General features: G+C 47.9%; 7 protein-coding genes across 7 annotated transcripts; 3 read left to right on the forward strand and 4 right to left on the reverse strand.

The window, feature by feature from the left end:
- Window positions 1-16: 16 nt before the first annotated feature.
- N7481_002885 (uncharacterized protein) lies at window positions 17-409 on the forward strand (the record flags this gene model as incomplete). The annotated part of the gene is made up of 1 exon (XM_057262104.1): window positions 17-409. The coding sequence occupies one exon, from the start codon at window positions 17-19 to the stop codon at window positions 407-409; it is 393 nt and encodes a 130-aa protein (XP_057127036.1).
- Window positions 410-656: 247 nt separating this feature from the next.
- On the reverse strand, window positions 657-1,954 carry N7481_002886 (uncharacterized protein; the record flags this gene model as incomplete). Its single annotated transcript, XM_057262105.1, has 3 exons — window positions 657-695; window positions 770-1,407; window positions 1,483-1,954. 3 exons carry the CDS (start codon window positions 1,952-1,954, stop codon window positions 657-659), a joined length of 1,149 nt encoding a protein of 382 aa, XP_057127037.1.
- Window positions 1,955-3,530: 1,576 nt separating this feature from the next.
- On the forward strand, window positions 3,531-5,606 carry N7481_002887 (uncharacterized protein; the record flags this gene model as incomplete). Its single annotated transcript, XM_057262106.1, has 10 exons — window positions 3,531-3,641; window positions 3,731-3,744; window positions 3,887-3,970; window positions 4,035-4,064; window positions 4,172-4,310; window positions 4,373-4,696; window positions 4,902-5,017; window positions 5,113-5,276; window positions 5,333-5,427; window positions 5,484-5,606. 10 exons carry the CDS (start codon window positions 3,531-3,533, stop codon window positions 5,604-5,606), a joined length of 1,200 nt encoding a protein of 399 aa, XP_057127038.1.
- Window positions 5,607-6,086: 480 nt separating this feature from the next.
- Window positions 6,087-7,768, reverse strand: N7481_002888 (uncharacterized protein; the record flags this gene model as incomplete). Its single annotated transcript, XM_057262107.1, has 7 exons — window positions 6,087-6,522; window positions 6,582-6,649; window positions 6,703-6,917; window positions 6,975-7,354; window positions 7,411-7,583; window positions 7,641-7,666; window positions 7,729-7,768. The coding sequence occupies 7 exons, from the start codon at window positions 7,766-7,768 to the stop codon at window positions 6,087-6,089; spliced, it is 1,338 nt and encodes a 445-aa protein (XP_057127039.1).
- Window positions 7,769-9,224: 1,456 nt separating this feature from the next.
- On the reverse strand, window positions 9,225-10,597 carry N7481_002889 (uncharacterized protein; the record flags this gene model as incomplete). Its single annotated transcript, XM_057262108.1, has 4 exons — window positions 9,225-10,135; window positions 10,209-10,223; window positions 10,287-10,434; window positions 10,502-10,597. The coding sequence occupies 4 exons, from the start codon at window positions 10,595-10,597 to the stop codon at window positions 9,225-9,227; spliced, it is 1,170 nt and encodes a 389-aa protein (XP_057127040.1).
- Window positions 10,598-11,666: 1,069 nt separating this feature from the next.
- N7481_002890 (uncharacterized protein) lies at window positions 11,667-13,587 on the forward strand (the record flags this gene model as incomplete). Its single annotated transcript, XM_057262109.1, has 8 exons — window positions 11,667-11,860; window positions 11,924-12,073; window positions 12,143-12,312; window positions 12,365-12,389; window positions 12,461-12,789; window positions 12,872-12,976; window positions 13,037-13,250; window positions 13,323-13,587. The coding sequence occupies 8 exons, from the start codon at window positions 11,667-11,669 to the stop codon at window positions 13,585-13,587; spliced, it is 1,452 nt and encodes a 483-aa protein (XP_057127041.1).
- A 1,084-nt stretch (window positions 13,588-14,671) lies between these two features.
- On the reverse strand, window positions 14,672-16,084 carry N7481_002891 (uncharacterized protein; the record flags this gene model as incomplete). The annotated part of the gene is made up of 1 exon (XM_057262110.1): window positions 14,672-16,084. One exon carries the CDS (start codon window positions 16,082-16,084, stop codon window positions 14,672-14,674), a length of 1,413 nt encoding a protein of 470 aa, XP_057127042.1.
- Between the last annotated feature and the right edge of the window lie 474 nt (window positions 16,085-16,558).

Below are 16,558 nucleotides of genomic sequence, written 5' to 3' on the forward strand. Positions count from 1 at the left end.
TTCTCCCCAACTCACAATGCCCACACAACTCTACAATGCTCTAATCCGCACCCACCATATCACCTCCCGGAAAAAGGTCGCCGCCCTAAAACGTGCCGCCGACACCCACAGCTGCTTCGTACTCCTTCGCTCCGGTGGGTGTCCGGGGATCATGTACGTCGAGGGGCAGGAACAAGGCCAGGTGGAGGGGTGGGTTGGAGTGGTGAAGAGATTACGATATAAGGATTTCCAGCTGGTGCGTAAACCGGGGGAACTCGTCTCTGAATCCGGGGGTATGCCTGATGACGAAGGACGCGCGACTGGGAGAGATGTTGGGTTGAATGAAGTTGAGAGTGTGAAGGAGTTTGGGAGTTTTATGGCGCAGCGGGGGGTTTGGGGGTGGTGGAGGAAAGGGATGGGATATTCTTGATGCGATGTTGGTTTGATTCGATTCGATCTCTCTACTCTTCTCTTCTGTTTGGTTTTTACTTTTTTTTACATGATACCCTGCCACTGGCATTTCAACCTTCCAGTCTCGATCTCGTATTCAACGACTTATATTGTCTATTCTGTACAATCCTGCCCTCGGTTCCCATTCTCAAAACGCCAAAATACCGATACGCTCAAATCTACAAATGGAAACAATGATGGTCACTCCTTGAAGACACGACCACTTCTTATACTGGAGCAGGATAACTCAGTAACCTGCAAACGTCCTGTCGAAGAAAAGAGTAGTCAGCACTGAATGAACCCATCCACGCACACCCACACAGAGCAGGGGCATACACACCTTTCGTTGCCTTCGGAAATGATCATAAAGTTCTTTCCATAGTTCTCGATCGCGGCATCCACTCTCCTGAGCTGTCCCGGGTTTAGTGTCGCATTTAGGCTGGATCTCTGCCAGCATTTCTTGCGGCCACATAACCCAAGGCTTGGGCAGAGGGTCATCCGAGAATTGCACAAACTTGCTCTCCGACATGACCTTATCAGGAATCCAGTCCTTCTCCGTCCCCAGGAACTTTTTATGTTCCTTTCTGCGGAACTCGCTCGTGAGCAAGCCGTACTCCTTGTGGGGAAGAACCATAGCACTATCCCCATAGCGAAAGTTTAGAATCGCCGTATCTAATCCAACTGTCCCGTTCCAGATATCCAATTGGCCATGGGTCGCAAGACGGGTCATCTCCTGCAATCCCAGGAATTCCTTGTACGAGGGCTCGATCACGACAATCTGGGAGTTGAGGGTGTGGGAGTTGGGGAGTGTCCAATAGGCTCGAGGCATGGCGACAACGGTGGGTGGGAGGAAGAATAGCTCATCCATGTGATTGAGTAGGGTGATGTCGGAGTCGAGGTGAATAACGCGATCGTATTGGATGACGCCGAATGCGTTCAATTTGGCCGAACTGACGTCCCAAGTTGCGTCGGCAAATCCTAGCAGTGAAAATGATAGTTAGCTCTGGTCATCATGGGTGGGTGGTCCTGTTCTATCCTATCTTTCCCACTCACGTTCAGACGGTCGCTTGATTGGCTCGACCTTGATTGGCGACATCTGGACGTTATATCTGCTTTTGGCCATGATCAGAAGCTCGCTGATGCGATCAGAGTCGTCGTCAATGATGAGATCCCACTCGTCTGGGTAGAATAGCAGGGTTTCCGCCTTGGATTGGAAGCGCTGCAAGGCCGCGTAAACCATTAAGGAATTGCATAGATCTGTCTCGCTAGTCGCGTACGTTGTGTAGGCATAGCGCGTCCAGTCGACCTCATCATAATGAATATGGGGATTTGGCTGCGGAGGAAGTGGTATCGATTTTGGCCACAAGCAGTAAACAATGAGAGCGAAGAGAATGACCCAAGTGCGGATGTGTCGTAGTTGGCGTTTGGCCATCGCTGACCACGATTCGTCGGGAATATCGAAGAAGTCTTTTTCCGACGCATCGGACCCCCGACGAAGAGGGAATGCCGAGTCCTTAGCCGCCATTTCTGAGGACAACAGCGGTGACGAAGACGGAGACGGACAGGAGAGACGAGAAGGTCAACATTGAAGTGGAAGTGGCAGTTGAAGTCGAACTTCCGCGGAGTCGATGTGCTTATCATCACGTGGTGATTGCCCAGGGGAGACGCGGCGATGACGTGTATTTCTCGGACTAGAAATCGGGAAACATCATTAAAAATTATAACTGAGCTTAGATGGTCATTTGATTCCGGCGTTGAGTACAAAATATTGCAGTCAAGTGGGCTGAAAACTGGTAACGACCTCCCGTTCGCCCGGGCGAGCCAGAGTCATGATATCCGCATCTCTGTTGATCATCTTGGAATTATGTATTCTCCCCTCCAGGGCTTGCAAGGTAAAAAGTAAAGACCTGCAACTTGAAACTTGGAACACGAACTTGGAGTAGTATGAATTCGACGAGTAAAAAATACAACTATATTCCTTTCCTGGACGGGAATTTGGACATCCACGAATGAATTATACGGCAGGCGACTACTCCATATTTTGGCGAGGAATTCTAAGGTTTCCAAGATTATTGTTTAGATACTGATATCCAAGTCAGTATTCACGGGGTATTATCATCCCAGTAATAAGGACTTCTCTAAAATCGAAATTGAAGTGCCGAGGCTAACAGCTCTGTGGCATGATCAGAGCAGTACGACACGTATATAGTTTGCGCGAACCCCATGACTTCCAAAGCCGATCCAGCAGTCAATTAAAACATATTTTTATTTCAGTATTTCCCCGGGTACATAAGCACCTTGAAGGTACCTAGGTAACCCTTTTGGCGGTACCCCCGATGGTTTCAGTCGGACATGCCGAAATGGCGGCCGCCTTGCCTCATGTAGCGACATCATTGACATTGAGATATCTTTATTCTGGAACTTTGTTGGCTTGGTCCCCATAAATAGCTCGATTATCTAGAAATAAGATGAACCGTGGCCACAATTCCCCGAATTAATACCTCATATTCGACCAGCATTCTAGCTCCCCCGCATTATGCAGATCATAAAGCAGACAGGAGCAATTGGTGTAACTCTGTAACATGCAATGAGTTATTTATGATACTGCTCAATGCTTCTCTGATAATTGGTAAAATGGCCTAAACAAAAATCAAGCGCCTTTCAGGAAATCTACGACTGATAATATCTTCATTTTCACTATATGAATATATCCGTCGGTGAGCCCGACAGGTATCTACGACAGTAAGATAAGGATAATGATTTAGATATTACGTTTGACTTAATTTGAAAGGATTAGCTGGCATTTTACGAGATATAGCAAGAAAGGGTAACTCGATCCGCTGCAAGGTCCTCTTTGTTTGCTTATCACTTTAAATTAACGGGCATCATAATTCGATCGATTATCCGCTACAAAGAACTGGTATGACCCGAAATTCAATTTTGAGCATTTTAACTAATCTCCTTCTTCCCCTCTCTCGGTCTGTCCGAATCCTGAAAGTTCAAATACTGATGGGTTTCCTTCGCAATGTAGGTAGAAAGGAGCCAAGCCAAGATAAGTTTCTAAGTATTGTCAAAACCATTGGCTCTAAATCACTATCACAATGTCTTTGGATATTCGCAAAGACTCTCTTGGCACAGATGTGCAACCCGACGAAAAGAAGGGGAAACACTTGCCGCACAGTCCCCAAAGCGAGTCTATAATCTCTGGAGTGGTTAGTAAATCCCCGCAATAAAATCCTTCTCGGACCCATTTGCTAAGCCCAAACTGGCTATTGAAAACTAACATCATTAATTGATGTAGCAACTGCATGGCAGGTTCTCATGATGACAAGCTGGACTTGCAACATCATTTTATTCGATACCGTATATGACATTGGAGGACCGATGATGTTGATATACTCATCGTTAGACTTTCCAGTAATCTACCCGCAAAGAACATAACTAAGACTTCCGCCAGAGTTATTGTTACTATTGGGCAAGGCTTTCTCATGGCATCCCTCGCTGAGATGTGCTCAATCTGGCCATATGCTGGCGGTCAGCAGTAGGTAGAAAGATTTCCGAAGTGAGTGGAACAGAACTTAGAGGTACTAATGTCCTTGAAATAGGGTATTCACCCAAAGGCTTGCGCCTCCGAGGTATGTTTCCCCAAAACATTGACCAGATAATGGACTCTTAGATTCATGATCCCATCACCGGTCAAGGAGAAATTCGCCCAATCTCATTGCTTACTCTTTCATCATAGCGTCCGGAGATTCCTCTCATACGCTATTGGGTGGGTTATATTTCTTGGTGAAATTGCTACGGCAGCCAGCTGTACCATGAATTCCGCACAGGTTTGCATAGGTATCATCCAGATCAGCTACCCGGACTGGGAAGCTACGGTAAGATATTATATCTCTACTAAGAAGTTTGAATTTCAAGGGGGCTTATAAATGACATATAGAGATGGCTGGAATGGCTTATGTATGTCGGACTTACAATTCTGGCACTGACAGCCTCTCTTTCCCAGAAGCACCTCCCATTACTCTCACTGGTGGGAGGGTTTATAGTTATAGTTGGCGCAATTGTGTGGGCTGCCTTATTCCTCGCTTTGGGACCAAAGCAGTCGGCTAGTTTTGTTTTTACCCAGTTTTTGAATAATTCCGGCTACGAAAGTCGTGGATGGGTAGGGATTATGAGTTTCTATACCCCAATGTATGCTTTGTATGGGACCGACGGTATCCTACATATTGCCGAAGAAATGAAGGACCCAGAAAGAAATGCACCGGTGAGTATTCCAGTTCAATCACTACCTGTGAAAACTTCCTATCTGACAAAAATTGCCACAAAGCGGGCTATGTTATGGTCTATGGTTATAAGCGGCACAACCACTTTTCTTGCTGCAATCATCATGGGATTTACTTCTAAAGATTGGGAGTCTTATATGGAAACAGAGTAAGTCACCACCCAGGATTTGATGATTAACCACGCAGATGTTGTGGAGAATAGCTTACAACTTCAGCATTCCGTACGTTACTTGGTTTGTCGATGTCCTCCAAAATCCCGCTGGTGGGATTGCCTTCGTTGTCATAATTCTGATTGTGATCAAGTGAGTTTATCATGCCATTTCATCCATAACTTCATTTTGTCTTCTGCTTTTTACCGAGCCTTTTTGGATATAGGCTTTCATCTAACAATGACTAGTCTTTTTATCTGCATGGGCCTCAATACAGCAGCGTCTCGTTTAACATGGGGAATGGCACGGGACAATGCCCTCCCATTTTCGAACATCTTCGTTCAGATAAATCATACGCTCGATACACCTCTCAACACCCTTATTCTATCAGGAGTAGCACAACTGATTATTGGTATATTCTTCCATCTATCTACACTGACCAAGGTAGTCAACTAACCTCACTCCTAGGTGTGGTGGTTTTTGGCTCCGACTACGCATTTCAGGTGATTATTAGCATTGGACTAGTCGCAATCCAAGTTGGCTATCTAATCCCAACTTTCCTGGTTGGTTTTCACACTTCCGAGACGATGTCTACTTGCGATTACTTAAACATTCCCAGATTGTCGTCACCGGCCGCAAAGCATTGCCGACACCACGAGCCTTTAACCTGGGTGCGGCCGGATGGGCCATCAATATATTTTCCGTCTGCTGGTGTTTGCTGATTAGTGTCATGCTTCTGTAAGCTTTCCACTGTTGCTGTTTATTGATATATAGTATAGAATGTGATTCGGCTAACGGAGTATTCCATCTTGGTAGCTTCCCACTTTATATCCCCGTGGATAAGGCAAACATATGTGAGTAAAATCCACTTCAAAGCAATTGTGCCGGCCGGCTTCACTGACACCAGTAGATAATATGAACTGGGCGATAGTATTGATCGCCGGAACCTTTCTGGTTGTTTTTGTGGACTGGATGCTCCGAGCGCGTCATAATTATTATTTTGCTACTTGAAGCGACGAAGATGTTTTTATCTCAATTTTGCAAATCATAGTAATCATTAGGATTTATCATCCAGAGCTGCGACCTTAGAGAATTTTAAAAGAGTATGTGTTTTCAATTAATACCCTAGCTTTCGATTCGTGTACTGTATGTAAATATCGAATTATACTTCGCGCCATATTATACTATCTACACGGCCTCATTTTTACACATCCCCAACTAATTATTCCTTCCTATGCACATGAAGCGATTCACTCCCCTCAGGAAGTAACCTGGCACCGCCAGAAGAAACAGACCGCCCATCATCAACCTGCACAACAATATCCGTCTTGACAGTCACAAATCCATCATCCAAATGATCGGGCTGTTGTGCTCGAGAGATTCGACTCTCAGAACGCTCGGTACCCCAATGCGACGGATCATTCTCTTCATCTTGCCAATTGCCCGCTGTCGCCGTTGCCGAATCCAGCCATTGGTCCTTCTGTCGTCGCTTGAGCTCTGTATCGTTCGAATTATCCGTATTGTTATTATTATTCTTCGAGCGAGATCGGGACCAGTAACCAAATGGTTTGCCGTCGCGACGGTTGTCAACGATAGAGCGGAGGAAGAGACGGGCGACAGGTGCGCAGGAGGCTAGCAGGATGCTGTAGTTTTCGATCCTGCAAAGGCTCATGTTAGAATTGACAAGGCTGACATATAGTATTTATCGACAACTTACTTCACCCAGAGAACGAATGAGACGATGTTATAAGTAAAATCCAGGCGGTCACCTAGTGATTTGAGTTTCTGTACCACTGCATGTTAGAACTGCGCAAATGAGTATTTTAAGGAGGACCTACATAAGTCTTCACAATCGAAGCAGCACCGGATAGTATAAGAGGACCGCTCAGGGTGAGTGTCTGCCAGATGCGACGTGATCGGACAGTGCTGTTAATTTTGCGGAACTGAGACCAGAATGTATTATTGGGTTCGCGATGTAACGTTCGCAGGAAAAACTGCCATAATTCCACGGCAGCGAGAGCAGCGAGCGCGAAGTCAATAATTGAGTTGAAGCCTGTCAGGACTCGGTTAACATAGTACGATGCAAGTGTAGATCAAATCAAGTACGTACCTCCCTGGACAAAGCCGACGGTCGTTTGGACAGATGGTGATTGACACACGACCGATCCATCCGCAGGCAAAGGAGTCCACATATATTTGAAATATTGAACACGATCCGCGGAGTGATATGGATTAGGCCCACATTGGACAATTATTTGTACGATGGTGACCATATTTGCCACGATTTGCACAATAGCACAGATGATGATCGACATTCGAAGTTTACGATCACTCGCTGCGAAGCATGTCAAGAGAAACCACATCATGCCGGTTCTTGAAACCATCGCCGAGGCGACGGCAATAGGCTGTGACAAAAAGTCCCACTTCATAGCGTGGAATCTTTCCTCTTCACTAAGATAGAAGAAGTGACGCCCGAGACCCCAATTGGCACTGTACTCTAGTTAGTCGGATACTCTTAGAATCCCCAGGATAAGATCAACTCTTACCTTAGTTGAATAAATGTCATATGAGTGACATCAAAGCCATAAGCCACTAGGAAGAACATATCTTCGATGCCCCAAATTCGTCCGGGGGCAGTAACCTGCGGCAGAGCCCAGCGAACCCAAGACTTGACGGCATATCGAAAGAGCAGAGCGACGCCAACCACTCCAGTAAGCGCCTAAGTGACAGGTTAGTTACTCAAAGTACCACATGGATAGTGACAGGCTTGGCCTACCCAGCAAGCGGCAAATGTGCCAGAGCCTATGCATATCAAACATCAGTCAAAGACTACCGGGCCCAACATCTCTGTGCACGCAACTTACCAATATCGACATCTCCTTCTCCGGGTCGGGGGATTTCCATGGCGATGATGTAAGGGTCGGCTTTGTGATCGAGATTCAACTGCAGCGCGCGACTCGCATTCAAATAGCAAGCATTGGCGGGGAATGAAAGAGAAATCGCATTGATGTTGATGGATCAGACAGCACTTGCGCGGATCATATAGGAGTGGGGGTGGAATATGGCACACTTCGGTAGAAAGTCAAAGACCGATTACCTCGCAAACAACGTACAGGTAAACTCTGTCATGGCAGCCCAGTGGACTAAGTTTGACCGGGCCAACAAGGGGGCCGAACTGGGGGGGCTGATCAGGAACGATGATGAATCACAGGAAGGGCGTGGATATCAGGGCCACTGGTTGGTGCGAACCTAATATCACAGAAGTGTGATGGAGAGATTAAATACACCCGAATAATGGATCAAAGGGCCAACAATAGTTCACGGGTGTCCCAAGACGATGTTTGCGCTAAAATTGGACACCACATTAGTACGTATCCCGGTTTCCGAGCAAGACCCGGAGGAATAAAGGATTTGTTCGGTTTCCACCACGCCTAGCTAGTATGTTTCCCTGTGTAGGGGCCTCATTCCTGCAAGGCCCATGTGGACGCGGTGACACAGGCGACATTCCAACGCGAGCTGGGGGAACGAATGGCGACCATGCAAACGCCATGCGACGCCAACGCAAGGGCTGTACAAACCGAGGCCGTGCATTCAATAGTCGATCCAAAGGTTTGGAATGGGGAAAAAGCAATACCCCTCTTCAGCGATTTCCCTTCCGATGAACGGAGCACTATTTTTCTATTGTATCCGTACCAACCCAAGAATCAGGTAAAAGAGATAACCTACAGGAGTTCAGAGCACTGACAGTGGATTCCGGGCGCTAGTTGTCCGGGTCTTGATCGGAAGATCAAATAAGATTCACAAGTGGGTCGTGGGCTTGAGACAAGGTAAGGAGATCCATTCTAGTCTGTTATTGGTATAGTCAGCACATCAGTAGAGGGTATCTCGGCCAATCGAAGCTCCTAATTTACCCGGGAAAAGCTTTCATGCGAACTCAATACCGTCAATTGGTGGGGAGGGGTTGTTTGTGTGATTTGCTCGAGCTCAGAACTCGGATGTGATGAATCAAGCCGATCACCCATCACATTCGACTTGTCAATTCTTAGGTGTTCATGCAGAGCGCAAAGCATGTCGTGAATGATCTGAGTTCGCATTGAGATCAGGCACATCTCGTATAACTCTTGTTCGACTGGATATTTTGTCGGTATTTTACCGAGCCAAAGTAATGTCGGAAAAGACTCCGGAGGATCACTCCACTTGATAACATGCTCATCTCCACTTGTTCCGGTTCCATGACCATGTCAGTATGTATGTACCGGTTACGGACTACGTCAAATTACTTGACACGCTAGGCAAATGAACTAGTTCAACTTGGGGCCAGAACTCAATCCGGCGAGATTCCATTGCTCTGTTAGGTTTATTACTCGGTTTTCAACCTCATCTCCACCAATGATTCACCCGCTCGCACATATCCCTCAAACCCAACCTCCAACCCCGAAACGCTCGCCAACTGCCTCCACTCGGCCGGGCTGCGTTCGCGGCCACCATACAAAGCAATCATACTCGCATGGAGCGAGGTATAAGTCATATTTTTCGCATATTCAATAATAAGCAACCGCGACTCGGCCGTCATCGCTCGCGAGAGCTTCTGCAAAAGCGCCACCGCGTCCAAATCAGGCAGATTGTGCAGGATATGCTGTAGTGAATAAATCCGTGCACCCCGAATCGGCTGCTCGGGACTTTCCTTGTAATTCCACTCCATCAGCCGCACACCGGGGACATCGCCGGCGTCGATCTCGGTGTTGAACTCCTGCACAACTAGATTGGCCTCTTGCAGATGTGGATAAGCCGCCTGAACTTCTAAGAGTAGTTCACCCCGTCCGCCCCCAATATCGACCATAACAGGATTCTGATGCAGAGGTCCTGGTTCGCCAAGGGTTTTGCCGAGATTGTATCCTAGTGAAGCAACGCGGTCCGGAAATGTGCCAAACTTGATGAACTTGCCCACCATGAACTGATTAAAGCTTTCCATGCGACCTTGTTGCTCCATAATCGAATAAGTGTGTTCGTGAGAGAGCTTCTCCTCTCCCATGAGTTTGTAAGCATATTGAATTGGCCCGTCTGCTTCGGTAAATGGATAGGCGAAGTTAGTAGCTTGAAGCTTCTTCATCATGAACGCGCCGGCCATCATCCCTTCGGTTGTAAAATGCACGGCGCCGTGCTGCGCAGAAGGCATGTCAACCATGTGTCGAGTGATTGCATTAGCAGCAAATAAATCCTCAACCACGCGCTCGACTAGGCCTAGTCCGGACATAATGTACAGCGTGTCGGCTAGCCAACATCAGTCAATAAGTAAACAAAACTCATATGAGTAGTAATCAATGGGAAGTGGTCGCATCCATACAGGCAAGTCTGACAGCTGGAAAAATTAGCGAAAATTTACTAAATCAAAGCCAAAGCACTTGGCATACGGGAGATGTACCAATTTCAGGATCTCCAGTGGAACGCGCCCTGATGCGCGCATTGCAGGCATTTGCCACCTCCTCCGCGGTCGCATGTCGGCCTAAACGAACCAATTCGCCAAAGAGATCGAAATGGACCGCGACGGGCACAAATCCAAGAGAAGCCGGCTAACCAGTCAGATTTCGCCCAAAGCAAAATGAATTAAGTTAAGTTCGATTCCAGCGCAAAACTTACCACTGTAATCGTAGCTGCGAGGGCTGCACCCGGGGGAATAACAGGAGCCGGCGAAGCCAGACCAAGTAGGCCTGCTAGTCGAGCCAGAAAGGACATGATTTGGCTCACTTGGAAATCGGATGAACGCTACGTAAAGAGGAAAAGACGGATTCGATCGGGTCTGCTGTGCTGGTGTCTTATGTAGATGAAAGGGGTGGTACGTGGCCCAACATTCCCAGCATGACTCCTCCGTACATAAAATAAACCCCCACGAACGAAGAAGTTAGAATGTCCATGTCACTCTGGGAGCTAAACTTGTAACCGAAATACTGCACCAAAGTTGGTTGCCACTTAGTTCGTGAGACGAGTCCACTGCAAGCCTCAAATCCACATATCAAATCAAAGCGACGCGCCAGTAAGGAGAGAGAAAGTCCTCGCCGATCCCAACCAGCGCAAAAGACAAGATAATTTGTGTCTTTCATACGGGCGTTGTATTGTAAAAGGCATAAAGAAAATACAAGAAACAAACTTTAGCCTTGTTCAAAGTATCCAAAACCTAAATGACGCCCTGTACCTCAAAGTGGCGCCAAGTGGAACCCGCGTCCAGAAGGGATCTGCGCGATAATTCAATGTGGAGAGGGGCGTAAAGCCGAGATTTGATCTGTGTGATTCCAGTCCATGGACCGACCAATGCAAGTGCGTTCTCTTCCCTCGGGTAATTGAGGGGATAGAAATAAGATACATACGAGTAGATCGTAAGTTCGAGAGACCCGACCCAACCCAACCTTTGGGTGGATGTGGAGGACGAACTAAATTAGTTAGTCCGTACAATTCGGATAGTTCAGAGAAGAAGAAGGGGGCTATCACTTTCTGCCTTTTTTCCTGATATCATCTCGTATATTTTTCCTACCTGTCTCCTCAACATCTGCGCGACACACGCCACGCGAGAAATCCTCCTGCCATGTGTCAGAATTCAATCTAACCTCCCCTTCTCCTCTCCTTCCATGCATAAAACCTAGGTCTTCCCGGGAAACGATAGTCGCTCGCTCAAGTGCAGGTGCAGGACTCACTCACTTCTCCTTTCTCCTTGATTCTAATTTAGTTCCCCTTGCCGCGTGGCATCCCTTCCGGATATCTACCGAGTCACAATCGGCAATTCTGGTAAATACCAGCACTACTACTCAAGATGGAGAAAGACTCTCCAGTCAACGAGGCACGCGAGATGGACTCTACCTCGCTGTCCCAAGATGCTTCATCGCATGAAGTACACTCGGGAGAATCGAAGGGGGGTATGGATGAGCGGAATCCGCAGAATTGGAGTCAGAGGCGGAAAACGCTGCTCTTTCTCGCGCTGATGTCGAGCTCTTTACTTGCAGATGGGTATGTATTCTCCACCTCCTGGATGATCATCGCATTTAGGCTAATCCGGTCTATCTACTATAGAGCTATGGTTTGGGGTGGTACTCTTATCACTCCCCAGGCATTGGAATGGGGGATTTCCATCAATAAGTCCGCGACAAGCATGAACTGGGGCATTTTGCTCCAGGGATTCGGTGGACTCTTTGCTGTTCCGCTCGTGGAGGCGTATGGTCGGTGAGAGGAATCCAATCTTGAATAATTTAATGAGTGGTGCAGTGCAATTTCAACTAACTGGCTCTCCAGTTTCCCTGTCTGGATCTGGCCGCAGGTCATCACAATGTTCATGGTCCTGGGAGCCACGCTTTCAACAGACTACAACACTTTTACGGCTTTTCGCTCACTGCAGGGGCTTTTTGGCACTGTCCCTCAAGTAATTGGACTTCCCATTATTCACGACATGTACAGCCCAGAGGGTAAGTAAACATTCGGTCTTAGCGCATTCTCGCAACTTGCTGATTTTATTAGAATGGCCCCGCATGATCAACATCTGGTAAGTTGAAAAGTACTTCCACGTGCACCATCACCATCACTTCCCGAAACTTCAAATCTAATAAAGTATAGGGGAACAACATTCCTCGTCGGACCCTTCCTCGGTCCCGCCATAGCCGGATACATTGGTGCAGGCACAAACTGGGTCTCCTCCTTTGGGGTACTAACAGCTCTATACGGACTATCAACAATTCTCGTCCTTGCCTTCGGCCGAGAAACATACTACAACCCGGATAGACAACCGGGCTCCCTACTAGGCTCTTATTTCGGGTTCGGAAACACTGGCCGACCGAAATGGAAGACGCTGGGATACTGGTGCAAGATCCTAGTGGTTTACGTTTTCCGATTCCCTTTATTGATGACTGGAATTGCCATTCTGATTACGTTTACCTGGCCCATCGGTATGTTTAGCCCTTATCATTTTCCTTTTCTATGAAATATTCTTGCGACACAGTAGTATAGGAACGGTGCTGACGATTTCAGGAATCACCACTACCATCGATACGTTTCTCCACAGTCCGCCCTACCTCTTTGATACAATTGAGGCATCATCCATGCGCTTCGCTGGTGTGATTGGCGCACTATGCGGTATTTTTTTCCATGATAAAGCTTCTCTCGTATGTAGAAAAATTCTAATCAATTTATCAGGTTGGGTATTCGGTCACTTCTTCAACGGATGGATCTATCGCCGACACCAACATGCCTGGCAGACTGAGTATCGACTACACGGAGTATGGTTTCCCATCGGTAGCATGGTCTGTGGACTGCTCACGTATGGACTGACGATGCATTTTGGTAAACACTGGATTGGAATTGCATTTGGGTGGATTATGGTTAATATTGGAATGGTTGGTACAATTGTGTATGTTCCACGCCACCGTCCCTTTCATTCCCGCCCAAAATCCCAGAAAACAGTCATGCTAACTCCAGCCAGGGCTATCACGGCGTATGCATTGGAGAAATACCCCAATCGATCTACGTGCGTCTCTGCCATTCTCAACATGTGGCGAACATGTGGTGGGTTTGCGGTGGGATATTTCCAGCCTGCTTGGATTCAACGGAATGGATTGGGTCTGGTCTTTGGTATACAAGCTATCGTCGTTAGTATTTCCGTTTTGTTGACCATTGTGCCTGTACTGCTGCGAGAGCGACGAAAAGCTGGAGTAATTGGAACGGTTGGAACAGCTGGTACTGCATAAGCCGGGGAGGTCTTCGTCTGATTGCATGTGTAATTATTCTTTCAGTACATTCTTCAAGTTATTCATTGCTAAATATTTCAAGACACAATTTGGTCCCGTGCATGAAAAACTTCCCAGATTTTATTCCACCATGTGAGTTAGCTTGCGCCAAGTTATTCGCAGTAATAGGAAAACATGACCGTCTATGCGCCTCCGGGGCTCCATAACGGCAACCTTGGAACCGGCTCAGGGTCTACACCGCTATATCTAATTTCTTTGAGCTCAGGTAGTCTTTCATCCTATACATATCTTCATGATTTGTCTGTCAGTAGCCAGTATTAGAGATATAAACAGCACTTTTGATCTGCAGGCTTTTCTGGATAGCGTGAAGAACAGAGCTGAGGAATCATCGGATGTTGATATTGATGTTGCTTAATGTTGAAGGGAATAGCCGAGGGCCCCAGACATTAGCTTAGTAGTTGCAGGCAAGAAGGAGATGTATTAAGCTTAACTCCCAATGCAAGATCAGTCAGCATTTGAATCACCTCTTGTAGAACAATGAATACCAACTTGAACTACATACGAGCTCGGGTTAGGTACTGAGTTGTGGGTCTGGCTTATCAGGTTGATATACCAGCTATCTTAGCTTATAAACGGAATTTCGACTCGTTGGCCGGTGGTTTTGGCTCGGCTCGGCTCGGCTTGCCGTCTTGGCCAATTCATTACTTGGTTTCTTTACTGGTAACTAAGGATATCCCGTAAGAACTTGAATTTGAACGTTGGAAATGTTATATTTATTTCTTTGTATGATTGACTATATTTCATCGTCAAATTGATGCATTGATCGGGTCCTTGGATCCCATGCAAGCGACTCGGAGTCTCAAGTCCGTCCAGCAGACAATAAAAGAAAAGGTAAAAGAAATGCAGAGCAGAAGTGCGTGAAATGCCAGCAACGCCTCGCCGATGACCTTGCTGCGAAAAGGAATCGCGGCAGAGAGGAAAATAGAAAGTATGTGCAGAGAATGGTATATATACAAGACAAGACAAGAGGTCAAAAGAAAATGCTAAACGGGTGTTGGTGTTGGTGTTATGTTCATGGCTCGCTTCAAAAGATGTACTCGACTTGAGGACAAGACGACTGGAAGTTTCGCAGAAGCTTCTGCACACGGTGGGTCATCCAGCCGGAGTATGTGCCATTGCTTGCAGCGCCGTGGAAGGTCGTAGAGGCGTGTTTGCAAGTATTCTCTTTCTGGTTCCAGGTGTATTGCAGACACTCCTTGTTCTGCGAGCAGGCTTGGTGGCAGCTCTCCAGCGAAGGCTTGGTGGGTTCATCGAAAATTATATCAGTGGGTGACATGTTGTCCCAATCATCGCGTCCAGCGAGGCTACCGTTGTGAATGAATTCACGGTAGACATCGGCATGGAGGAGAAGAGCATTCTTGCCACTTCTGAACCATGTCCGGTCGAATTGCCACATCTCCTCGATGTCTCGAGGGGTCATGCGGTGGTACGAAACAGCGGGGTAACACCAGGGCTGGCGACCGTAACCCTCGGAGAAGTGATCAATCTCCCAGGGTCGAGTGGTCAGCATCATGGGCCAGGCCCAAGTGAGTGGGATTTTGATTTGGTCAAAGGCCCGCGCGAGGACGCAGTCTCCAGCCCACTCATCGGCGGTCATCTTCTCCAACTCGGCTTGGTGTTTGGAGCGGTATGTTTGAAGACGCTTCATCGCCTCGGCGGAGAGAATAACGCCAGATCCTCCGTAGGCAAACAGGATATCGCCGATTTGCATGGGGCTTCCGATGTAATAGCTTCGAGTGTGGTCCAGGTGGGCCAGCCAGTTGATCAGGTTGGGCCACACGACGTAAGTATCGGCTTCGATAAAGATGTACCACTTGGCATCCGGCATCGCTTCCAATGCCCCATCGATCATGGGCAAGAACTTCCACTTGTCCAGCTTCCATCCGGGGTTGTTGGTCTTTCCAAAGGGACCGTTCTCGTGGTCACCCCATTCTTCATCGGTGAGGCCTTCCCGGCCAACCTGTTGCAAACGATGGTAGATGTTGAACTCGGGCTCGCTGTTCATCGTTGCTTCGGTCACGTTGCTGAGGACATCGTAGGTTGGCACGCCGCTAATGGTTTCCTCATAATCGGAGAAGATGGCGTAGTTGGGGACACATTGGAGGGTGGTGCGGAGCTGCACGGGGACCTTTTGTTGAGACTCCGTGGCGCCAGTCTTCAAGACGACGAAGACATCATCCATATCCCGGCGAATGTGGCCACACTGGTTCTCCTCAAGCTCCTGTTTGGTGGGTTTGGGTGTCTTGGGGGTGGAGTCACTGGTCGGAGGAGTTTTCGGTTCTTCGATGATGATCTGGCCTTGCTCGGCGTGGATAGAATGTTCGGCATTATGGGCGGCGACCGAGTGGCCGTGGGGGTTGAGGTAGAGGTAATAAATCAGGCTCAGGGTAATGAGTGGAGAGACGATGAAAATCCATCGTCGTGGGGAAGTGAACATTGTCGCGGGTTGGAAAGAATGAACGATCAGTAAAGGAGTGTAGAGGAAGGCAGAGCCATGGAGAGGAGCAGAGAGAGGAGAAGAAGTCGTCGCAGTTAGAAGAAGTGAAAGAAGTGAAAGAAGGGTGAAAATGAAGGCGCAGCAGGGACAGAAAAAGGGAGATGGTGATCAGCCTTGACAAAGACAAGACAGGACAGAACGGTTCGCGTTCGCCATTCCATGCCCCCCTCCCACAGGCTGGCGATCGATGGAGAATTGCAGTTCAGGGACATTGCTGATTCGACGGCGGCAACGAAGCGCTGGAGTGATAGGTCATGCATTGGGGCAAGCTGGAGAGAGATCAGCGACCACGCGGGCCAGGGGCCAACGAGGCCGTGGCGAGGGTTCAAGAACCACCCGCCGACCCACGGCCGGCGTCATCGGTTGCGGGTTTTTTGGCAGACGAAGCAAGGATCGACTGGCGCCGGGGGGCAC

Source organism: Penicillium waksmanii, assembly GCF_028829765.1.
Source record: "Penicillium waksmanii strain IBT 27052 chromosome Unknown utg000002l:1.0-3326099.0:1.0-3328782.0, whole genome shotgun sequence".
In the NCBI taxonomy this organism is placed as follows: Eukaryota; Fungi; Ascomycota; class Eurotiomycetes; order Eurotiales; family Aspergillaceae; genus Penicillium; species Penicillium waksmanii.